Here is a 25,660-nt window from a genome sequence, read left to right on the forward strand (position 1 = left end):
CTGGAGGGATGTGTCTCATTAAGAACCACGTGGCTGTCATCACAGAAGAATTCAACATCTTTGACACAGTCGCCTGAGTCTTATACAAACAATGTGAGACGTTTTTTGTGTACAAAATGTGAAAATGAGCTTCAAGCCCTCTGGTCTTCCGGCCACATACTTACTCCCTCAACTCTGCTGGAGGAATGATATTTTGGGGGGAGAAAAGGAGGAAGTCTTCACAATGGGTTGCATCGATAGTCTCAGCAGAAATAAAGCAATGGCCCATCAGCAACCCACAAGCTGAATTGGGTCTCCTGAAATCCAGCCAGTCTACCAGCTCAACGGACTGTGTCACTGCCTCCCACACTACCAGTCCCGATGTGCACTAGTCACCACTAGACCCTTGTACCGTGTCAAATTCTTCCATCTATTTGGCTACTAAATAATATTATCGTCATCGTCATCATCATCATCATTATCATTAACATCTGTTACTACCTTTTTAAAAAAAAAAGACTCAAGGAAACTTTAAAAACAATAAAATGAGTGACAAGTTATCCATATAATGTAAAAAAAACAAAAACCCAGCCCTACAAAAACAACACAAAACATTAGCTAAAGCCACCCTAGTCTGTCCCATACTGAATCTGGCAAGCTCAGAGTGATAAAATGTGTTCTGATATCCATCTCCAAATCAGAGGATCCGTAACTATCATCCACCTGGTGTGGGGAGCCTCTTGCTCCAAAAAGCCTCAAGGAATCAAGTGGTCAGCCCCAGCTTTCCCCTATCCCAAAGAAATACCATTGCAGATATAAATGCCACAGTTTATGAGAAACTGAGTTGTTTCCATTCCTTGATAGCCCTGTACCTTATATTTCTGCACTTCCTGCCAGAAGATCACTCCATTCTCCAGTAAATCTCCTTTCAGTGACACATAGCGTTGAAACTGATAGGCTGTGATTGGATTCAACAGGGCTTTGCGGAAAGTAATTATTTCCCGAGATGAAGAAACCCACTTACTGTCCAAATGCTGTCAAAAGGAAAGGGAGAAAGCACGGTGAGTAAACTCTATTTTGAAAAGCAATACTACAAGCATTAGTTAGGGTAAACTGCCTGATACTTATCTTTGCAATGACCCCCAACTTTCAGTAGTTTATTACAGGGACACAATAAGAACTTGGCAGCCATTTTCTCCCTCCTATTCTTTTGTTTGATTTGGGCAACATTTCTTTGGAAGGGACAAAAGGGAAAAGGAAATGACTAACAGTGATTTAGAACATATGACTCCATAGTGTAAGTATGGAAACAGCCATCATTGTTGATTATGGCAAGAAACTCTTTTTTACTTTTTCTTTTGCAGGCAGAGTGGAAGGGGTTATGAAGAGAAGGGGAAGAAGATCAGTTTGAGATCTTGTGGAAACAAACAAGAGCTGGGAAGAAGCAGGCAAACCACACAGCCTACACATCTAAAACTCCCCTTGACAGCAACCTCACTAATAAAAGCCGCTTTGAAATCCACTGCCACAAGCACAACGGAAGCTGAAGATTTGTTGTTTCTGGAACTCAGTTTCACCAACAGTAAAACGCAATTGAATGTCATCAAGACATTTAGAGGATCTTCACACTGAGAAACTAGGAGCATGTAAAGCAGGTGCAAACAAGGAGAAAGCTCAGAAATAAAACTTGAAAGAATTGGAGAGAATCTATGGGGATTAAACAAAAGACAAAAATGACTGCAGAATCAAAAAGCTTCTCTTCCCCCATTCCAACAAATCACTTTTACGTCACTCATCACCAGCAGCAGTGCAAGTTTGCAGTGCAAATCTTACAGCAAGGTGTAAACCACTTAGGGGGTTATTTACAATTAAGCGGTATATTAATTCTGTTAAACAAATAAATAAATTACGTTTGAACATGGAGCTCTCACAAATACAGTGGTACCTCGGGTTAAGAACTTAACTCGTTCTGGAGGTCTGTTCTTAACCTGAAGCACCACTTTAGCTAATGGGACTTCCTGCGGCCGCCGCACCGCTGCCATACGATTTCTGTTCTCATCCTGAAGCAAAGTTCTTAACCCGAGGTAATATTTTTGGGTTAGTGGAGTCTGTAACCTGAAGCGTATGTAACCTGAAGCGTATGTAACCAGAGGGGCCACTGTATAGCATAAGCACTCGCAATTCCTCTTGCCCTCCTCCACCAGCAATTATAAGACAGGAAGTTACTACAGGGAATAGAAGTCTCTGTTCCCTGTTTCCAGGCTATTCTTTACCTCCCATATCAAGTCTTGACTTGAGCCAAGATCTCTGCCCACCTTTAAAAGAAACTTCCTACCTTTCTGAAAAAGCCCAGACAGCTGGGAAATGAAGTAAGCCGAGATAACGGAGCAATTGCAAGGAGAGGGGGCTTTACATGGTTCACTTGCCTCAACCCTCTTTAGAATTAACACACACACTTTTCTTTATTTCTCAGGCTCAAGGTGTGAATCCCAATGCTTATGCAGTCAAAACAGCAGCACTCACGTAGAAGATAAAGGTTTGGGGGAACACCAGATTTTGCAGAAGTTTCTTTTTAAAAGATCATTAGGGGGGAAACCCTGAAAAGGGGAATCTGCAAAGCAGCCCAGTGAGAAATGAGCATGATCAGTGGTCTCAGAATGCTGCCCAACTGTTTCACGGCAGGAGGGGTGCAAAAAGAGGAGAAGGGGGCAGAAGGATTGGAACAATTAGCAGGAGCACTCCACACCACAAAATGCTTTAGCAGGCACTGTAACTCAGCGTTATACGACACACTAGAATTCTATCATCATGCTAGAGGAGATATCTATCACACTTCCATTGGGCACTCTTGGAGTAATGTGCAAACTTACACATCTCACCCATTAGTATGTGTCAGGTGTGCCTGCCTCCAGGGGTACCATACCTCCTACGGGGGGACGGGACATGAATAGGTTTCCCTGTTGCAGGGGTGCCATCTTGGATAAAATATTGTGGTGGTCCAGGTAAGCCCCACCCTGCATAATCAATCACATGACACAGTACACACACCCCATTTGAACAGGAATGTCCATCAACTTTGTTGGGACCCAGCTCCCTCAAATATTTTCGGGGGGGGGGGAGCATTTTACCAAGGATGGGGGAGCTGTAGTCCTCCTGATGTTTCTGGAGCATCATCCCTAACCATTGACCATAAAGCTGGGGCTGACAGCTGTTGAAGTCCAACAACATCCAGAGGTCCAGGAGACACCAAGCTTTGCTTCCTTGAATTTGCCTGGTGCTATTTGGACCCTGCAAAACTTGGCTCTTGGTTCTTGCTATGACATACTTCCCAGTCCTGCCTTTGCCTGTATTCCCTGGTTTTCCTACACCTGACCCTGCCAAGATATACCTCTCTGTTTCTGATCTAGCAAATTGCATTCATATCTCAGCTGGCTCCTGGCACTGGCAATATGGAGCCCAGACAAAAAAGAGAAAGTCCCCCACCCCTTGCATAATGTATACAACATGTGTTATACAGAGCTTGCTGCTCTTTGAGAAAGAAAGGAAAAATAGAACAGAAAGGCAAAAAGCCCTCCTGAGATGACATGTTACAGTGCTTTAAGATGTTTAACAATTGATATGATCTTTGCATTAGAATGCAGTTCTAAATGAAACAGATACTGTGAGATATGATTAATCCTGCCCACTTTGCTACATGCTTCGAATTCTTTTTTGGTGACTGCATTTAATCGCTCTCAATAATAAATTATCTTCCAGATGCTGGAGTGAACAGCTTGTCCCAATGAGTCTAGTGAATGCAAAGCACTGAAAATGTGCATTAAGGTTACCACATTAATCCCTGACCTTACAGTCACGGCAAACAATTACATTTCACGGAAGTCCAAAAAATAATGATGTTATGGCAGCAGTGGAGTTGTCCGGAACCCAGTTGTCTTCTTGCACATGCAAGAGCTTCCTCAAGTACTGCAGCTTTGCTGGCATGAAATGGTGGTCCAGATCCAAACCCCAGTCTGCCAACTGCCTGCATCTGCCTCAGAAGGCAATGGAATGAAGCAAAGAACTAAACACGCCTTTGCAAGAGTCTGCCATTGCTCAAGAGGTAACACTGTGGCTTGCACAGAAAGGGATGTGTCTAGCGCCCCTGGAATTAAAAATGTGTGCCTATCTCCTCAGGAAGCATTTACATGCCCAGTTACTCCATGAGCAGTTTCCTATGTTAGATAATACAATGAATGCATCTTAAAGTCGCTTCCATATTTATTATAAATCACCTTCTAAACAACTATCTCAAGTCAAGAAGATAAATAAAAACAGTTTAAACAGCGAATACATTGAAAACAAAACTGAAAACATGCAAAGTAAATATTCATGATAAAGACCCATTTATCCAGCTGGGAAAACCAGTTGGGACAAAAATGTATTTGATTGTTCCTGGAAAGTGCAGTTAGCAGGCACCTGTCATATGCCAACAGGGATGCTATTCCACAGAACAGCGGCAGCTACACTAAAAGCCCTGCACCAAGTTACTGCTTCTGGTATCTTTGGAGAAACTTGCAGGGAAAACTCTCCCACCGACTGCAGCATTCTAAAAAAATGCATACATGTAAATCTTGTAGTGAACTCAGTTGTCTGGCTGCTGCTCCCTCTGTAGCCAAAGTACCATCCATGCAGAAGAGGGAGGTTATCACCAGGCTCAGAGGAACCCTAAGACTTGCAGAGTACAAAGAAGAACTTGCTTGCGGGGGGAGGGACTCCTAAGGGCAGGGCACCTGAAAATAGCCTAGTGAGCATCCTCAGTAGCCACAGAATGCTGGCCTACTGCTAGAGGAGCCAGAAATAAGCAAATAGAAAACTGCAAGAGTGGGTGTGCTGGAATGGAGTTTCCTGGAAGAGAGCATGACTAGCTGGCTAGAAACCTGAATAGGAGCAATCTGCTATCCTGCTGTAGGTACCCCTTGACTTACTTATATATTTGTAGCCATGTTTGCAGCTCATGGCAAAACATGCATGTGGTACCCAGTCTCCCATCCAGGCATAATCAGACCAAGACTTCCTTAGCTTCAGCAGCGGTTACTGTAGCTTATGCTTTCAGATCATGTCCCCTGGGCTCACTTAAGTTGGCACGTTGTTGTTGTTTAGTCATTTAGTCGTGACCGACTCTTCGTGACCCCATGGACTAGAGCACGCCAGGCACTCCTGTCTTCCACTGCCTCCCACAGTTTGGTCAGGCTCATGTTTGTAGCTTTGAGAACGCTGTCCAACCATCTCGTCCTCTGTCATCCCCTTCTCCTTGTGCCCTCCATCTTTCCCAGCATCAGGGTCTTTTCCAGGGAGTCTTCTCTTCTCATGAGGTGGCCAAAGTATTGGAGCGTCAGCTTCACGATCTGTCCTTCCAGTGAGCACTCAGGGCTGATTTCCTTAAGAATGGATAGGTTTGATCTTCTTGCAGTCCATGGGACTCTCAAGAGTCTCCTCCAGCACCATAATTCAAAAGCATCAATTCCTCGGCGGTCAGCCTTCTTGATGGTCCAGCTCTCACTTCCATACATCACTACTGGGAAAACCATGGCTTTAACTATACGGACCTTTGTTGGTAAGGTGATGTCTCTGCTTTTTAAGATGCTGTCTAGGTTTGCCATCGCCTTTCTCCCAAGGAGCAGGCATCTTTTAGTTACATCCTTCTTAAGTTACCATTTCAGATGCAGGAGCGACGTAAGAGAGTACTGCTATGCCACAGGAATGATTGACCGGAAGACTGGCATCCAAACCATGACCTCCTGTCCACATTTTGGGGAGCTCCATTACCAAACTGTACCGCATTATGAAACACAAGGCTCGCGTGGCAGGGGCTGGCAAACCAGGCAGTGAAGGGCAAACAAGGAACTCCGGCAAAGAGCTTTGCAGCCATTCAGGAACTAGCCTTGGAGCTGCATGCTGACCAGACAGGAGCCACCTTCAAGGTATGCTAATGGGTGAAGCAGAGCTTCTACGTGGTGACTGCACAAGCAGAGGTAGGTGGCAATTCTGGTTCAGTTGATGGGGGTGAGAAGTGATCTTGTCTATTTGATTTACTTGCCTCCCATGGGTTCCAAGCAATACACTGCAGCTCAGGTTGTTTTGAGATATAAGTGCCTGTAGATATCAGCAGTGTGGGAAAACAGTGTTTCGACATAAGGAAAACGTTTAAGGACAAGATGACTAATTTAGAAGGCAACAATTACTTTGAAGAATGACACCACTATGGCTTCCCCATGATCTGAAGGCCATAAGAGTTTAAGATGGAATAACCACAGACTGATAAATTAGACAATGCTGTATTCTGGGAATTATTCATCACTCAGTACAGTGCTGAAAGTAATAATTCCTCCTCACCTCCCTTTTTCCTTCTCACAGCCCCTCCCCTTTCCATGTTGCCTGCACTGCCTTTTGTTCCAGATACTCTCCCACTGAATGCCTGCTATACTGTCTTGTTTTCTGGATGTATACTGGTAAACATAAGCATGTATCCAGGTCAGGGATGGGGGAGAAATTCAGTTTGGTTAGGATTTTAATGTGAACCTAACCAATTCCCACTCCGCCCCTCCCCCACAAAAAAATCAACACTATTCTCACTATCCTTCAAAATTCTTACTCCTCCAAATTTTGTGAGGTCGTTCTCCAACCAAATTATGTGAAGAAAAACACAGTTATTAGGGGAAAGTGTCTGTGCAAATGCATATACAGTAGACGCTCAGGTTCCGAATGTAATCCGTGTGGGAGGCACGTTCGCAACCCGCAGTGCTGCATCTGCGCATGCGCGGGTCGCAATTAGGCGCTTCTGCACATGCGCAAAGCACAATTTAGTGTTTCTGCACATGCGCGAACGCTGAAATCCGGAAGTAACCCATTCCGGTACTTCCAGGTTTGGCATGCTGCGCAACCCAAAAACGCGCAACCTGAAGCGTCTGTAACCCGAGGTATGACTGTATTAGCGAAAATTATATGAAATGCACTTTATTGGGCAAAATTGTTTTCAATGATGTCTATATTAGGAGAAATTCTCACTAAAATTTGCTCTCACAATAACTTTTTTAAAAAATTGCAAACTGACTTGCAAATGTGCAGATGGAAGTGTTAATCTAGTGACATCTGGAGGGCTGCGAGTTAGCCAACCCTGGTTCACAGCATCATGAAAGGAATAATGATTGCATGTGCCCAGCACCAAGTCTTTGTGCCCAAATGTGCAAGTACTAAGCATTCTTACTAAGAAGTAAATCCCACAGAGTTCAATGGGTTTTACTCACTAGAAAGTGTCCTTAGTACTGCAGCCTTAGAGGTATGTAAACCCAGAATACAATCAAGGACAAGAGGTAACAAACATAGCTTGCCTTCCATGCTTCTGCTCTCTTCTCAAGTCTTTGAATTAAGATATCTTCTGCTGCATCTTGGAAGTGTGGCTGCAAGGAGGGAGTAGGAAGCAACACAGTAGTTATTGTTGATGTGCACCTTCAAACTTTATTTGAGTGCTCATTATAAGACTGGTGGACAACGAATTCCAGGGGCAAGGAGAGGATTGATTGTTCTGTCCCTAGGAAAGCAGGTGACAAGTTTCCATTGAAGTTAGGAAAATGTAACATTGCGTGCGCAGATTGCTTGTGTTTGTCATCTGAAAAAGAACCTTTTCTAACCTGAGGACAACACTGCCTTGTAGCTAACCTCATGTGAATTGTGGGCAGAGCCAAAAAGGTGTGTATAGCCAAAGCCTACAGGGCCAGCTCACAATCTCTCTCACAAATGCACATGAACATACTTTGCAGATATACAACACACATACGCACTCTCCCACATAAGCTGTCTTGTAATGGCAGGAGGTTGTGTGGGAGTCATCCTTAAAATATGACAGGTATGTGGGAAAACCACAAGGATTTGTTTCCTGAAATAATCTGAATCTGGTCGCTTTCAGAGAGAGAATACTGAACTGAACAGACCACTGCTGAAAAAGTACAGCTGCCCATATATCTGCATATGCTCTCGCCAAAAGTGATTATCTTTCCCGGTCAAAAACCCCCAAATATATAAAAGAAATCCTGGAAAACAAAAACAAAACCAGGTTTCACTCGTTTCTTTCTCTGGCAAGTGTGTGAACAGCCAGCAGCACTACCATAAAAATCAGTGAAGTGAAGACTATGCAAACTCACTAGTTTTTCCTCTCTGATGTGGCACCGGGCTCCAAAGCTCATCCCACCCAGTAGACTCATTGTGCAATGTAGCAAATAATAATTCTTTCACAGTCTGTCAAAGGCCTGGCTGATAGCCAGTCACTGACACTGCCTTCCTTAACAATTGTGCAGGAGAAGAAGGGATCAGAACCATTCTTAAAATAATAGACAGGCCCAGATGGGAGGATGAGGAGGGAGCAGTGTGAGAAACAGACAGAGTGGGGTGTTGGGAAGCCAGCTCATTTTCTTCGGGCTCATGTTCCTCTGTGCTACTCAGCAACTTCCAGATTCCAATGTGTGGCTGGATTGCATTTGTGTGCTCTAGAGAGAGAGGAACCGTGTATAGAGGCTGGAATTCTACAGCAAAAATTAAGCTCTCTGCACATGCAGAGCACTCCCCAATACACACTTCAAAAGTTGCCAGATGTGGAGCCAGACTTCAACATGTCTTTGGTTGCTAATGGGAATACCTGCTAGATGGGGTGCATGAGAAGCAAAACTGCATACAAAGCTATGAGTCTTATTTGGCTTTCTTCACATATTCTCCTGTTTGCAACCAATTCCGAGCTCATTGGCCATTCTGCTGTGTGTCTGCCTCACCCACAAGTAAACGACAGGCCACCACAAAGAAATAATAACGAGGCAATGCAGGCAGGTGAAGCCTTACCTTTACCCTTGTCTGTGGTCCTGATTCTTCGCTTGTATAAAATAGTGGCAGCCACTGCTTCTCTAGTCTCCTCTGAACACACTTTTGAACATCCAGCAGGATCACAGGAACAACTTGTTCGTGAAGTAAATAACCCCAGCCTCCACCTGATTTCATTATCTAAGGAAAACGCGGATATATCAGCAAAATATATTGCCCTATACCTTCAAAGCACATTTCCCCTCTCAAAGCAGTGGGGTATTTATTGTGTCTGACACCTCTGGGCAGAAAGATTTGCTGCCCTTGAGAAAAGAGAGCTGCACACAAAACTGTCTCTGATGTTGAGGTGGCAGCCTTCCCAAGAGCCACGCAGCTGGTATCTATCAAAGGGGGCTGTGGTGGGGAGGCTCTTCTGAGGAAAGGGCCTCAATTGAGGGGCACTACCCTTTGAGTGTCATTGCCAGTGCAATACCCTTGGCATGGCCTCCAGCTGCAGTGGCCCAGAAAACACCATCTTGCTAGTGTCTCTCGAAGGCAGCAGGGGGAGGTTCTCTGAGGAGACCTGGCAGGGCTCTGATGCTGCTGCAGCTGTTGGGGACAGAGCAAGGAGTTGGAATAGGTGTCTGCATCCTGGTGCCTCTTCTCTCTCCCCAGCCGTGATGCAACGCCTCCTCAAATTCACAAGTGCGCCAGTTTGCCCACCTCAAGGGCGCTGTAATTTGTGTCTCTGTTAGGGCTAAACTACAATGCCCAGAATGCTTTGAGGGAGAGAATGTGCTTCAAAGGTACTGTATAGTGTGTACACAGCCACAGTCCAAAAACAACTAGAAAAGCATGAATAATTTCTATGAAAAACAAAGCCTGGCTACTGTGCAAAGTACAATCTAGAAATTCTCTTTCCTATCAAATAATTGTTTATGCAGACATAGCTAAACTCAGCGACACCAGGATGGTGGTACGGTGGAACAGGGTCACCAATATGACACCCCTGGGTGTCTGTGTGCTCACTAGTCCTCCCATGGCAGCTGTGAAATTATCTTAGGAAATATCTCCTCAAAAATCCAAAATGCACAAGGGACTGTATGCTCGCCCTGCTCATTCCCTGATTTTCAGCCTATTGTTGTTCTGTGTCAGCTTCATTTCTGTTCAGCCTGGATCATTCTGTACTGGGTTTTTTAAAAATTAAAAAACACCCAAGAGCTGCATATAAATTGTGTGCACCTTTCGTATGCAGCCAGATGGGTGGGGTATAAATAATAAATTATTACTACTATTATTACTATTATTCCCCTAATTTTATTTATTTAGTTACATTTTTAAACCACCCTTCACTGGTAATGATCCCAGGGTGATTCAGAAAACACAGCAAAGTCATTCAATTAAAAACAACAGAAAACATTAATCTTTACTTTGAAACAATATTCAGACACATCAGCAGAAGGTAATATCAGTGTATCTGCCCTAAAACACATTTCTCTCTTAAAAGCTTGAATGAAGAGATTTATATGCTTTTCAAGGCATTCGTTCCCTCATATGTATGCTTTTATAAGTATTTTCCATGCAAAGCAAGGGATTTTAGTGCGGTTGGGTTTTTGTTGTTTTTTTAACAATGATTAGATTGCAAAATTCGGACACACACATAACTGGATTAATTGCTACGTCCCAATCCACATATAAATCCAGGTGAATTACATTGGTGAATTATGCTGGGTTTGAAATGCAGACGGAACAAATTTCACCCCTAGTGGAAGAATACTTTTGTATATATCTTGTCACCTTCAATGATTTTATACCAGGGATTTTATATATAACAGAAGCCACACAGAGCAAGTCCTCAGTTCTTTATGTTTTATACTTTATGGATTTGAACTTCTCTCTCTTTTTTATGTTGATTGTAGGTCTTGGCTCATTAGGCAGTGGGAAAATTCTTGGCTGTTTTCACATAATATCTTGGCTAGTTTTTCTTCAATTCCCTTTGTCTCAAGGCTAATCTTAGAGTTCCCTGACTCCAAGACACACCATAAAGTCTAATCTCTTTCTGCACTGTGGTAAAGCCATTGAGGGATTATTTCAGCGTATCAATTTCTTACCAATGCAGAAGTCTTCTGCATTTCTTACCCCTCTCCCCACTGCCACCACCAAAATGCGTGCGCACAAACAGTGGCAGCTGATGATACGAACCACCCTATAAATTAAACCTGAGAAAGAAGCACATCCTTGGGAATGTAAATACCAGCAGTCCACCAGATGGAGGTCAGTTTTATGTCATGGAGTTCCAGGAGTTTCCAGTCATGGGGACACAGCCAAACTCTCCACACACACACTAATCATGGAATGTTGCTTTAGCTGCAGAATAACAGGTCACTACAGCACAGTTTGAATGCTGTAACTAGTACAGATGGGGGAGAATCGCTTCGCCTTTAAAGCTGAACCTACCTACATTCACACACTCCAAAACAATACACGACCCAAAGCACAGCAATCCTTTGACATGTACCCTTCTCCAAATTTTGCAGCAAGCTGGGCAAGGGGCAGGTGGCACAGGCCGTTAGTGAGTGTGCCATGTGCCAGCTCCTCCTCCAACCTGGGGAATTGCTGTTGTCCTATCAGCCAGGCCTCAGGGTCTGCAGCTGCTGAAGGCCAGGTTGGCTCTGAGTAAGACTTCCTTCATCCATGATATGATTGTGGGTGAGAGGGCTTATCTGGTCTGCATCACCGAGACCTGGGTGGGTGAACAAGGTGGAGTTGGTCTCACCCACCTTGTGCCCACCTGGGTACTTGGTGCAGCGTCAGGGCAGACTCATGAGATGGGGAGGAGAAGTTGCTGTGGTCTATAGAAATTCTTTCTCTCTCTACAGGCTCTGTCCGGTTTATGGGGGAGAGGGGATCTAGTGCATGTGTTCCTGGCATTGGGCAATCAGGACAGTTTAGTGATTCTGCTGGTTTCCCACCTGCCTCCCGCCCAGTAGTCTTGCTGCCTGAGCTGACAGAGCTGGTCTTAGAGCCAGTGTTAAAGACTCTGAGATTGCTGGTTTCTGGTGACTTCAACATCCATACCGGAACGACGGGCTGTGAAGGCTGCCATGACAACCATGGGGCTGCCTCACACTGTTTTCTCAGCTGTATAGGAAGAGAGTGATCTGAAAGTGAGGGACATTGACCTCAGTCCTTTGTCATGGTCAGGTCACTTCCTGATGAGATTGAGGCTTTCAGCACCCTTCTGCAAAGGCAGGGGACCTATTAAAACGGTCTGCCCTAGGAGGCTGATGGATCCGGCGGGCTTCTAGATGGCTCTGGGGGATTTTCTGGCTGATTTGACTGACGGTCCTGTCGAAGCCCTGGCCAAACTCTGGAACCTGCAAATGGCTCAGGCTGTTGACAACACCATCTAGAACTTGGGAGTACATTTTCAGCAATATGCCAATGACACACAGTTCTACTTCTCTTTTACATCTGCAGGTAAAGCAGTGGATATGCTGGACCAATGTCATGCCTTGGTAATGGACTGGATGAGAGCCAGTAAACTGAAGCTCAGTCCAGATAAGACTGAGGCACTGTTAGTGGGCAGTTCCCTGGATGGATGAGAGGTGGCCTGCTCTAGAGAAAGTAAATGTTAATGCAATGTGAGAACGGATCTGTCCAACACTGTCAAATCTTAAGCTCTTAATAGCAACTGATTACCTGCTCTTGCTCCATCTTTGTAGCTGGACTGTCAGGCCCAAAGAAGTATTTCCTATTCAAATATTTATTCTTAATGTCCTTAGATTTTGCTTCTCTCAGTTCTTTATTTCTGTGAAGCATCCTACGGAACTGTTCAATGTCTAGCCAGCACGTGAGGTCGATGCTGAAAATAAGGTAAAAGAGTACTTATTTCCATCGCATTACAATTTCCATTAACCAGTTAAAAAATTTGGTCCTTAACAATCAAATATCCATTATTATATGAGGGCTAGAATCTTCAACAGAAAAACCAGGAGGAATTGCTCCTGAGTAAACACACAAAGGATTACACCAGGGAGTCACTGTACACCACAAGTAGTTTACCAGCCAGACAAAATTATTTTCCCACACCTTCACAGCAGTCATGAAGAAAGTCTGGCAACAGCATGGTAAGAGCAACAAAGAATCTTCTAGCGCCTTGATGTTTAACAACTCAGACACTATCTTCGCTACACATTTAAGGCTGTATAAGACCACAGTAAACAGTCGTGGCTTCCTCCAAAGAATTCTGGGAAGTTTGTTTAAATAGCTGGGGGGGGGGGGTTTAGGAGACCCCTGTTGCCCTCACTGTCATACAATCCTCAGAGGTCCCTGGGGAAGAGGTACTGACTGTAAAATCACTCTGGGAATTGTTTTATCTGATAGATAGATGTCATTTGTATATGTATATTGTTTTGTTGCATATTTTAGAGTCTCTAACTCTTAGACTCCATCTGTACCTTACATTTAAAGCACCCTTATACAGTGGTACCTCTAGTTGTGGACTTAATCCGTTTCAGGGTGCCATTCGCACCCCGAAAAGTCTGCAACTATAACGCCTCTTTGCGCATGTGCGCGGCAAGATCAGGCGCTTGTGCGCATGTGTGCAGATCGATTTTGCGCATGCACGTGTGGCAAACCCGGAAGTAAACACTTCCGGGTTTGCCACGTTTGTAAGCTGAAAGTCCGTAACAAGAGCGGAACGCAACTAGAGATACCACTGTACCATTTTGACAGCCATGGGTTCCCACAAAGACTGCAGAGAACCACAGTTTGTTAAGGGCCCCTCACAGAATCCCCAGAGTTCCCTGGGAAGAAGGATTGAGCATCCTTAACCCCTTAACCAACCATGGAATCCCAGGATTTTTTGGAGGAAGCAATTCAGACAGTAGTAGTACTTTAAATGTATGGCTATAATCCCAGAATCTCCTGTGAAAAGCCAGCCAGGGGAAGGGATTCTGGATGGGAAGCTTCAGCTGAGTAAGACAGCAAAATGTCTTGGACCAGCCTTGCACAGCTTTTATATTTCCTTTCAGTTATATTTTCCTTTCTGGTGAGAAATTACATCTGCGGATATGAACACCATGTGCCTCCCCCACTGACATGAATGAGAAAGACCTGATGAGCAGGCCAGAGGAGAGTGGAAGGTGCCCCACGTGTACCCGGGAGCATACATAAGGCTCTGGATTGGAACACATGTGTGTCTGTGATACACCTGCACCACCACATACCCACAAAACCCATTCCTGAGATGGAATTCTGAGAAACAGCTGAGAGGCTCATTCCTTCTGGGTGCATGAAGGAAATGACTTTTTTCATTGCAAAAAATATAGCTCAGACTTCCCTAACCCAGATGTTTCAGACTACATCACCTATGTTCCCAAGCTATATCTGGAGGGCACTACGTTGGAGAAGGCTGATCTAGTCACTGCAGCAATAATTTTATCATGAGATAAGATACCAAATATCACAGGCTCCGGTCAAGAAGACATACTTTCATTGCAAGGACGTACTAGCACAGGGAAAAATACCTTGCAGACTGCTGTTCAAGGAAGGTCCGGAAAGCTTCCAGCTCCAGTTTCTTCTTTAACAGGTTGTGAATGCTATATGACGTAGCTTCTTCAGGAAGTGCTTGACTTGGGGGTACTGTGACTACGGTAGGTTCAGGATGCAATGGGATCTCCTCTTCTGTGACAGCCGAAACCTAATGAAAGAATTGTACCAAGCACTCTAGCTAATCTAATTAACGACCCATTTTCATAAGCCTTATAGGTTTTCCTCTGCCTTCCTACTTTCTACAGATTGCTGTTGTTTTCTGCTCCTCCATGGAATTGCATTTCAGGACCAAACATGAAGGGGCAATTACATGTATCAAGATATGAGACAGGGTGCACTCCACCAAGGATGACTGCCATCGACCGACAGTTATTACAAAATGGCTTCTATGGGAGTCAAGCACTGATGAAGAGGAGATGGAGATGTGAGCTGAAATCAATGTTTCCTTATCTCTGAGATGAGGCTTATGATGTGACTGTAGAAAGCCTTTAGCTCACATTTTCTGGCCCAAGGGCCACACCCATACTTGGCCAACCCTCTGGGACTGCATGCCAGCAATGGATGTGGCTGAAAGTAGATGCTGAGGTAGAAAAATAAAAGTTGGTAGGACCAGTTTAATTCCTGCCCTCAGAATACTACTGATTAAAATGGGGGCCCTGATGTAAGGAAGGATTGCCAGATCAATCAATCTTTATTACGGTCCAGAGACCCAACAAATCGTTACAAAGCAATACGCAATTCAGACAGCCTACCTCCAGGTTAAACAAGCATTTTGTTCAGACTTAAAGATAGGGATATCATTGGTTCTTGCAACCACCAATAAAAACTTCGCCACTGCTAATGTTCTAGCATTTGTCCGGTCTTCCAATAGGAACCTGACATAGTGAGCCTCTGATTTTCCTGGGAAAGGCACCAGCAAGGGTAGTAGGATTGCCAGATCAGCTAACTAAGGCCACATTCACTCAGTATATTTTGAGCACTAAGATGCCACTTTAAACAGTCATGGCTTCCCCCAAACAATTCTGGTAACTGTAGTTTGTTAAGGGTGCTGAAAGATGTTGGGAGACCCCTATTCCCCCTCAAAGAGCTACAATTCCCAAAGTTCCCCAGGAAGAGGTGTTGTTAAACCACTCTGTGAATTGTAGCTCTTGAAGCGGTATCATGGTGCTCTAAATGAATGGAGTGAAAGTGGCCTAAAAAAACATGTGCTGTGCAAACTAAAGCATGGACAGCTAACTGGAGGCTACAATCAAGTATGGCCTATTGATTAAAATATTCAGAGCAGATGTGGCTCTGTCCTTTAAGGCAGCCTTTGCCAACCTGGTGTCCTCCAGATGGACTACAACTCCCATCAGTCCCATCCAGTATGGTCAGAGATGATGGAAGCTGTAGTCTAAAACATTTGGAGGGCAAAAGTTTAAGGAACCCTGTTTTGAGGCAGCACCCCATGGATTAATCCTCACCACCTAGACAATTCGATATAAAAGTGATGTGCATTCTCCTAGTGTAAAGACTTTGGGCCTATCCACACCACTTGAAATGCAAGCAAATAGAGGCTGTCCCATGTGTCAAAGCACCACTTGGGCCTCATGACTTTTCATAGACCTTGTTTCTGTCTTTCTTCTCCTCCTTTTGTAGTTTGCATGATGACTATTACTGATTTGTGTGTCTGGCCACTTCTCATGAAATACAGTGGTGCCACGCAAGACAAAATTAATCCGTTCCGCGAGTCTCTTCGTCTTGCGGATTTTTTCGTCTTGCGAAGCACGGCTATTAGCGGCTTAGCGGCTACAGGTATAAACTCGTTCCCGCAACTGCAAGCCTCGACCCCTAGGGAGCATATGGCCATTGCATAAGCCTCGTCCGGCCTCTTAAGCAGTCCCTCCTGATGCGCTTACATAACACAAGCCCCGACCGCCGCCATCCCAGCGACCCCGGAAGATAAGATCTGCAGCAAGCACCCCGCACCTCCGATCCCGGGGCGCGCTCAGCCAAAGCGTCCCCGGACACCTGTCCCGCCGCACCTTTGCGCAGCGCTCTGCAGAGTGGAGCGATGAGCCCGGCCGATCGCAGGCAGGGCAAGCGGCGGCGAAGGCGGAGAGAGCGAGGCCCAGAGGGAGGAGTCTCCAGCAACGCCATCGACGGCCCCGCCGCAGCTCCGGGTCCTGGAGCCCTCTGGCTGAGGGCTGCCTTTATTTTGCTGCAGGAGCCTCCTCTGCACCGGGATCCTCGCGCGCTCCCTCCGTCTCTCCATGCCTTTTAGGTGAGTGGCGCGCTCGGGCTGACTTTGGACAACCCACAGCAGGGCTTCCCTCGGCTGTGCGACCGGAGCCTGCCTTTGCGGTCACTTTGACAGGCGATGGCGCCACCCTCAGCCTCGGTTCGGGGGCACCGGCTGCTGGCAAATGGATGTCCCCCTTCTTCCCTTGACGGGGATCATCTTCCCCGCTTCCTCGGAGACGGGCAGGCAAAACTTTTCATGTCCCGTCCCCCCCGCCCAGTCTGCCCTCCTCGGGATCTAGCGGTCGCCGCGCGCGCTAAGAGCGCAGACGGGGAAATCCCACCCCGAGCCGGGTGTCGCCGCCAGGTCCCCTCCCAGTTCTAAGGCTGAAGCCTAGGAACTTTTCGAAGCGGCGCAGGGCAGCATCACCACCAGCTGTGTTTCCGGACGCTAATAATGTATCGATTGCTATTACTATTACATAGATTCCCCGCTGCTGCATAGATAGATTGGCGGTGAAAGCGGTTTGCGCGCTGTGCGGATCAAGCCCTTCGTCTTGCGAAGCAAGCCCATAGGGAAAATCGTCTTGCGAAGCGACGCAAAAACCGAAAAACCCTTTCGTCTTGCGCGTTTTGCGTTTTGCGAGGCATTCGTCTTGCGGGGCACCACTGTACTTCCTATCTAAGTTTTCCAAGGAGATGACATGCTGTAGCCATGAGCTGGACCTTAGCGTGGGTAGTGTGCCCCTCAAAAGCCAGTGATGCCGAGCCACAGTGTGTAAAAGTCTACAAGTGTCTACAAGTTATCCCACCCGAGAAATACAAAGAGTTAACCTCCTGGTGCTAGGCAAAAATAAAGAGCTTGTTTTTGTTAATAGGTGCTTGTCTTACCTCATCCTTCTTGGAAATGCTGTCTCCATGCAAAGCCTGCAGCTTTCTAAAGTACACTGAGTCCAGCTGTCGAGTTTCTTCCACCAGCTCCACCTAATAAAAATAATATCTTATGTCATCCGCACAGTACACATTATATAAAGGAAGATGAAGGGGTTGGAGAGGCAGCTTGCCAGTGACAGTGGGTAGAAAAGAACCACGTTTGCCAACAACAAGACAGATGTTTAGGAGGCATATCACTGGAAGTCGCATCCTCTGGAGCAGATGGTTCAAGGAGAGGATTCGCTGAAACAGCTAAAAGGAAATTCCCTCCCAGCGGTGCTGAGGCTTCACACTTGGGGGTGAATGCACCAACGAAAAAGGAAGCAGGATAAAGTTGTTGCGAGCTTTGTGCAAGGACTGGTTTTTTAAATTTCATTTCTAAAATGCATTCAGAAGAAAAACACACCAATTTTATTTAAACTCATCCAGGATAATGTTTTAACTTTCAGATAAATAACAAATACATATATGTACAGAGGAGTTATCTTGATGGTGGAGGCACAGAAAACTCCACTCCTTTTAATAGCGAGCTCAGGCAGCTAGTGCTGCTAGGATTATAGCCAAAACAGGAAACTAGGAAAGCAAAAGTAGGTATTAGCATCCTTGGGGAAACCCTGAGGTTTGCAAAATACCCAGAATGATAACAAAAACAAACAAACAAAGGGGGGGGGGAATATAAAATGCTGCCCAACATGGACTGAGCACGCTCAGAAGCAACAGGTCCCACCTGTGATTACCGAACATTCCAACGGCTGTTATTATATAATAAAAACTGGACAGTGTAGCATCCTGTTAGCCACGCTGACCTGGATTTCCTTCTTTCTTTAATAATGTTTTTATTTGTTCTTCATGGTACAAAAGATACATTTTGAGAAAACAATTATTAAACCAGTAAACAGCGAACTACTTGTCCCGATAGAACTAGAGATTTCTGTCATGCTATGTAATAAAGTTTCACTTTATTACTCTAAAATATCACGCTAGATCTGGATGTCTTGTCTTGGAGAATTTTGTCTAGCCCTCTCTGTGTACAATTGGGAAGGGCGTGATGACCATTCTCTCCCGGACAAACATCTATGACCCACAGGGCATCGACATTACAGGCAAGGGATCCGAGGCAAGAAGATGAACAGGCTTAAGGTTAAATCCTATTTTATTAGTTGCTTAGACCCCTCAAAAAGCCAATGAACACCCAGTATGCTAGAAAATACCAGGGCTTTAAGGGCACAGACAATAAATTAAGAGTTGGCACTCAATTTGGGGGAGAAAGAGGTTGAAGTTCTATGAATTATTTTGTAGCTTAAAGGTTGCTAGCCTCCTTACACAAGCCAACAACCAGTTCAACACTGCATGACTCCAAATGCAGGGATTTCACATGCAACAGCTTAGCAATTCAAACAAAAGGGGCCAGTGATGAGTTAAAAACAATACCACTTCTTTCTCACTTCGTACCATATATCCTTAAATTACCTGCCCATAAGTTTTTCTGTCTTGTTCTACCATCTTCATCCATGGATCTAAAAGAAGGATGAGGATGTATTCTTCTGCTGAGTCAAAAAGATCCTCAAACGGTGGCTCAATTTTCTGGTAAATCTCATTTTTTGTGATCTGTTGTAGTCCAATATCCATGCTAGCAGAAGGAGCAATGTAATTGGCATAAAGAAACTGTGTTAAGTGGAAAGAGAAGCAAACAGTTAGATGGTCATCCTAACAGACACAATAATTTCATTTGTCTAACCGCTTTGAGGATGTTGTTTTTAAATAATCAAGTGGTGTATACATTTTATGAAATAAAAAAGGGGGAAATATTTAAAAAAAAATTGTGTTTCCTGCAACATTAGCTCTCGCTTCCTATTCTCATTCTGCTATTAATTATTCCAAAATTCAGTATCTGCTGTCAGTTGTTATGCTGTTTATCAAAAATGTTTGGTTTCCTCTCCAAGTTCATTAAAGATGCTAGTAATGGAAGATCTATGAAGGGGAAACTACAGGTCCCCAGGATACTCTGTGGTAAGTCATGTGCTTTAAATGTGCATTGAACATGCTTTAAATGTACAATGTGGATTTGCTCTTGGGTGGCTTTTGTGATACACACTATTTTAGCACAACACAGGAACTCTGCAGTCTAAACACTAAAAGATTTGTTTTAACAAATTAAAACTAAGTAGAGCTAACAGAAAGCAAAATGGAATGATATATCCCACCTCTTATTGTGTTCTACCTGGCTGCAAAATAAAACGCAATTTTCAGATACTCAACAATACTACCAAAACTTGGAAACTTCATGGAAAACTAATGCTACAGTTACATCAAATTTTAATATGATCTACACTGTTCAAATGTAAAAAAGCTACATTAGCAGAAAAAGATTTTAAACAATGCAATATCTATAAACACTTTTTCTTAGAAGGGGATTAGCTATTTTATTCAGACTGAGCTGGGCCGCTTCAAGGCTAAATTGATTGCTCTCCTATGACTCATAAATTAACACATAGGAGCTGAGAATAGGAAAGGATGAAAGAAAGAAAGTTTTCCTTGCCTTGCTGGAAATGTTCTCTCACCAATGTGTGCGTTTTTAGAAGCTCAAATGTCATCTTTTGGTTTTACTCATTGGAAAAGTGGTGGAAGCTGTGTGTCCATTATTTACAAAGCCATTCCGCAGGCATTCATGTGCACTGTACAGAACAGTAATCCTTAAATTTTGTTACGTTACAAACATTACCTTTTGCATAGCAGTTGATACAAACAAGGCTGCTTGAAAAGCTTAAATTTAGAGGGCTTTTAGGCTGTTGCTGGCACGGCTGGGTTGGGACTCAGCTGCACTCCAGAAAATTCAGGTTGCACAGTTAACACTGAATTGGAGCGCTTGCACCACAAACCCACTTCCCCCAAATATCAGACTTTTTGCAATAAGTAAAGTGAGGGGAATCATAGAATCACAGAATTGTGGGGTTGCAAGGTACCCTGAGGGTCATCTAGTCCAACCTCCTGCAATGCAAGAATCTCAACTAAAGCATCCATGACAGTTGGCCATCCAACACTTGCTTAAAAACCTCCAATGAAGGGGACTCCACCACTGGAAAGTTTGGGGTAGCATTCGTTAGGCACAACATCATCCAACCCTCCCACAAACAATTCAGAATGAATGCTCAATAAATAGCTGGCCTTATCTGATCTCCCTGAAAACAAATCAATAAACATGCTCAATAAACTGGCCATTTGGAAGCAACCCATATTCGTACTTCATTCTGATGCAGAAAAACATAGGGACATGGGAAGCTGCCTTATACCAAGCAAATACTTAGCAGTTCTCCAAGGTTTCAAAGAAGGGTCCCGCTCCGCTCTATTTGGACATGCCAGGGGCTGAACTTGGGACTTTCTGCATGCAAAGCTGATGTTCTACCACTGAGCCACAGCTCTTCCTGAAAGGTTCTTTGCTTATCTGACAAATGTCTGAGTGGCACAAACATAGGAATCAGCTTTACCCAATGTCAGATCACTGGTCTATCCAGTTCAGTACTGACTGGGAAATGACAGTATGTAGGGCAGGGCTGGGGAACCTGTGACCCTCCAGATCATGTTGGCCTCCAACCCCTATTAGCAACAGACCAATGGTCTGGAATGATAGCAGTTGTAGTCCATCAACATCTGGAGGGCCACATGTTCTCCCAGCCTGTTTTAAGGGGTCATCGTCATCATTAGTATCCCACTTTTCTGTTAAAAGCAGAAGGAAGTAAAACAGTACCGTCAAAACCATACAAAACAAAAATCAATCTGTGCATAAAAGGTGGCATGCCTCTCCATCACTTTCCTTGGTACACACATTCCCACAGACATCTATGGTCCAACAAGTGTTGCAGCACCACACAAAGCCAGAGGTGATCACAGGATACAATATGAAGTAATATGGTTACTTCAGGTAACCATATTTCTACCACACAACTTTCAATTTCAATTCACACACACACACACACACACACACACACACACAAATCCACATAGTTTATCTCCAGTTTAATAATGCAGCCTTTTTTCTGGCGCAAACCTAAGTTTGAACATATGTTGGCAACAATTGCCAATGTTGTTCTCACTCTCAGTGGTGAAGATTCTCCTTTAAATATCACTTTATTTCCCACTCTATCTATGCTTTCCAGACTTTTTCTGGGGTAGTCAAACTTCTAAATGCCCCTTGTACAGGATAGGCCTCTGAACAATTAGAGTATGATACCGTCCATTACATGGGGGAAAATGTTTTAATGGGGTATCTATAAACACCTGAAAAGTTCAGAGAAAAGTCACAGTACATATAACAGCATATCAGACTTCATTTATTCAGCGATTTTTTTTCTTCAGTAAAAAGAAGAATGCATTTCCCTATATTGCCTCTATATAATTTCTCAATAATATAAAAGCAAATTCCAGATGTGGACTGTGTTCAGTGTTTGCATCTTTATACTATTTATAAAGATAAAATCTGGAGGCAGTAAATTTATCCAGCACCTCCCCCTATTCCCAAATCAGGTCAGCATTCAGGTATAAAACCCTGACCCCAGGAAAGTAAATTGGGCATTGTCTTGGCTTAGTACAGACAAAACTTGTCCTCAAGTCTTTATTTCTAAACTCCCAAGTATCCTGGTTGAACCAGAATTAAGTATTAAATCCCTTTGAAGTAAATGAGAAAGTTAAGCACGTAATGTAATGAAATGTCCAAAAGTTAGGAGATATATTCGCGAGCACACACACACACAATTCAAGTTGTCAACATTGTTTTCAAGCAATTTAATTTCTGTACATAAAACAGTGATAGCTCTTTTCATCTAAAATTGTCCCTGGCATAACAGCAGCATATTTCCTATAACAGCATTACATTTTTCTACCTCTAAATAGCATTTCTTCCTCCGGCCCCAAGCAGATTTCCACATGTGTTTGTCGTTTTCCCTTTCCAATTCATTTTACACTTTACTATATGTACTTTTAGCAAAATAACCACAGTGCATTCCATTCGCTGTGCATACAGTGGCGCGCACACACACACACACACACACACACACACACACTAAACCCCCTGGAATGCACTGTCGTTTCTTTAATATATCACAAAGCTTGAACAGAAATAATCAAAGAAATTATAAATGCTTTTTTTATTTTAAAAAAATCTAATTTAGTGCTTATTTTCAGTGGCATTAGAAGCACACCCACATAGCACATATGAAAGGCTTTGGGCACAGTTCATGCGGAAGTTGTCCTATGCAGGCCTCGAAGGAAGGAATGAGTTTTACAATGTCAAGCCCTGTGAAGCATTCAATTCGCTTGTACAAAAAAATCAATCCCATTCAAAGGCTCAAGGAAAGTTACAGCACCAAAGCATCCATTTGACAATAGGCTAAAACCTTGTGCCCAATTATAAACTAAAAACCCTGACCACAAAAAGCCAAACCAAATAGAAAGTTCTTTAATGCTTTCCGTGGAGGTTTGTGAGACAGGGCTTATGGCAGGGGCAGCCAATATGGTACCCTTCATGATGTTGGATTCCAGCTCCCATCAGACCCAGCCAAAATGACCAGTTGCAGAAACAGCAGCCGTTGTCATCCTTAACATGCGGAGGGCACCAGGCTGATTCTCCTTGTTCTATAGCAGAATGGAGTGGGGAATTGATCCAGCCAGCGGGCCAGATCCCTTTTGGCTCTGACACAAGTGGCTGAGTTCGCCCACCCAGTGGCGTAGCGTGCGTTGTCAGCACCCGGGGCAAGGCAAGTAATTTGCGCCCCCTAACCCGTGGATTTGCACCCCCTAACCCTAACCCCCAGATGCTGCGCCCGGTGCGGCCGGCCCCCCCTGCACCCCCCACGCTACGCCACTGCGCCCACCTGTCAAGCACGATCCCATAATGACATCAGGAGACAGCTTCCAAGGCGCACTGTCAGTACCCAATCAGACAACATATTCAAAAGGGCTTGCTATAACCACCAATCAGCTGAATCCAAACCACACTGACAAATTGCCATTTTTCCTCTGTAGGCAAATGCCATTTCTACATTTCTTTAAATGTATTAAAATACATAATTAAACACTTTAAAAAAATAAGCATTTAAATGTGGATTTGGTCTCAAGGCATGTGTTTACATGCATGGTTTGATACCTTTAAGCTACAGCAAATTATTTTGCCACTTTCAGAGAAGTGCAAAAACTGATGGATTAGCTAAGTTTCATTCCACACATGAGGTGTGGATAGATTGTTTTGCACAGGCATTCACAGATATCAAATTCCTCAAACACCCCTTTTTGAGTGGTAAAGGTAAAGGTAAAGGGACCCCTGACCATTAGGTCCATTCGTGACCGACTATGGGGTTGCGGCGCTCATCTCGCTTTATTGGCCGAGGGAGCCGGCGTACAGCTTCCGGGTCATGTGGCCAGCATGACTAAGCCGCTTCTGGCAAACCACAACAGTGCACAGAAATGCCATTTACCTTCCCGCTGGAGCAGTACATATTTATCTACTTGCACTTTGACGTGCTTTTGAACTGCTAGGTTGGCAGGAGCAGGGACCGAGCAACGGGAGCTCACCCCATCGCGAAGATTCGAACTGTCGACCTTCTGATTGGCAAGTCCTAGGCTCCATGGTTTAACCCACAGCACCACCTGTGTCCCATGAGTGGTATACAGTGGTGCCCCGCAAGACGAAATTAATTCGTTCCGCAATTTTTGCCGTCTAGCGAATTTTCCGTCTTGCGAAGCACGGTTTAAACGGCTTAACAAAGTCGCAAGACGTTTTCGTCTTGCGAAGCAAGCCCATAGGGAAATTCGTCTTGCGAGGCAAATCGCGGACGAAAAAACCTTTCGTCTAGCGAGTTTTTTGTCTTGCGAGGCATTCGTCTTGCGAGGTACCACTGTAATGCCTAAAAATCTGGATCGGCCTATGTGTTGTTGCCTAGCAGGGCTACCTTTCTTGGAAACATCCTCTGAACACTCAAACATGACTAGCTTTATTGAAGTACAGCAGACAGGGAGCTTTGCTTACTCTTAGGTCTCCAGGCTCAGACTGGCTTCCTTCTCCCATTCATATCTACAGAAGAGGTTCTGTCTTCAAGTACTTCACCTTGACCCGGAACTAGTTATATACATAGCCTCTAGGCTGGCATGCTTTGCCCCAGGACTTCTTGCTTTTCATAGTCAATATTGTTTGGCTTCAGTGCGCTCTTTCAAATGTCACTATTAACATAGATTTTTGGAGCTTTTGGTTATTTCATTTTACAATATTTTGATACAGTTTATATTTTAAAATTTCAAAGTGGTGTACAAAGACAACAAATGCCCAAAATAAAAGCACTGTAGAACTATAATGCAGTGTTTCCCCACCTTTTTTGGGCAACGGCACACCTGTTTAATCAAAAAAATCTCGCGGCACACCACCATTACTGCCCCGTGACGTCAGCGCGCAGCGTCACGCCGGGAGGGACGCACGAAAGTGAAAGTTTTCACTTTTTTTCCCTCCCCCTTGCCGGGGAACCTCCAAGCTTTGGGGGTGGGGGTGGGGAGGCAGCAGAGCGAGGGACTGAGGGACGGCGGCAGCTGAGGCGGCGGCGGCTGTTGTGGTGGTGGCGGCGATAGCGGGCGGAGGAGGGGGTGGCGGCGGGAGTTGCTGCTGCTGTTGTTGCTGCTGCTGCCCGGACATGCCGGCCTCCTCCTCCTCCGCTGTCTCGCGCTCCTCCATTTGCACGCGCTGCCCCGCCGCTCGGCACCACCACCGCGGAGCCGCCCCCGGCTCGACGCGGATCCTCGCCGCCGCCGCCTCTCACCGCCCGACTCGCCCGCCTCCCTCCCACGGCACACCAGCCGGTGTCTCACGGCACACTAGTGTGCCGCGGAACACCGGTTGGGAAACACTGCTATAATGCACAATTCACAAAAATGTAAAATTCACAGTGACCACAGTAACTGGCAATATGGGCAACAGTAACTGGCAATATAGCCAAGAAAAGCCTGGATAAACACATAGGTTTTCAGCGTGCACTAGAAGCACAGCAGAGTCAGTGCATGCCTTTTATCTGTGCCTTATTTATTTACTTTTTGCTATGCTGGTTTTTATATTAATTGTAATTATTGTATTGTGATATCTTTATTTATTGTTGTTAGCCGTTGGCAGTATGTG

At 44.6% G+C, this 25,660-nt stretch overlaps 1 protein-coding gene across 1 annotated transcript in view; it reads right to left on the bottom strand.

The window, feature by feature from the left end:
* RGS22 (regulator of G protein signaling 22) overlaps positions 1–25,660 on the bottom strand; it is a 75,566-nt gene that overhangs the window by 13,849 nt on the left and 36,057 nt on the right. The window contains exons 16-22 of the mRNA XM_081204351.1: positions 18,982–19,176; positions 17,470–17,562; positions 14,334–14,506; positions 12,505–12,667; positions 8,845–9,003; positions 7,347–7,415; positions 852–1,013 (exon numbers count right to left, since the gene is read on the bottom strand). Coding sequence (XP_081060477.1) covers positions 852–1,013; positions 7,347–7,415; positions 8,845–9,003; positions 12,505–12,667; positions 14,334–14,506; positions 17,470–17,562; positions 18,982–19,176 — 1,014 coding nt within the window. The remainder of the gene's footprint in view (positions 1–851; positions 1,014–7,346; positions 7,416–8,844; positions 9,004–12,504; positions 12,668–14,333; positions 14,507–17,469; positions 17,563–18,981; positions 19,177–25,660) is intronic.

The sequence above is a fragment of the Podarcis bocagei genome (genome assembly GCF_964188305.1).
Source record: "Podarcis bocagei genome assembly, chromosome: 8".
NCBI lineage: Eukaryota > Metazoa > Chordata > Lepidosauria > Squamata > Lacertidae > Podarcis > Podarcis bocagei.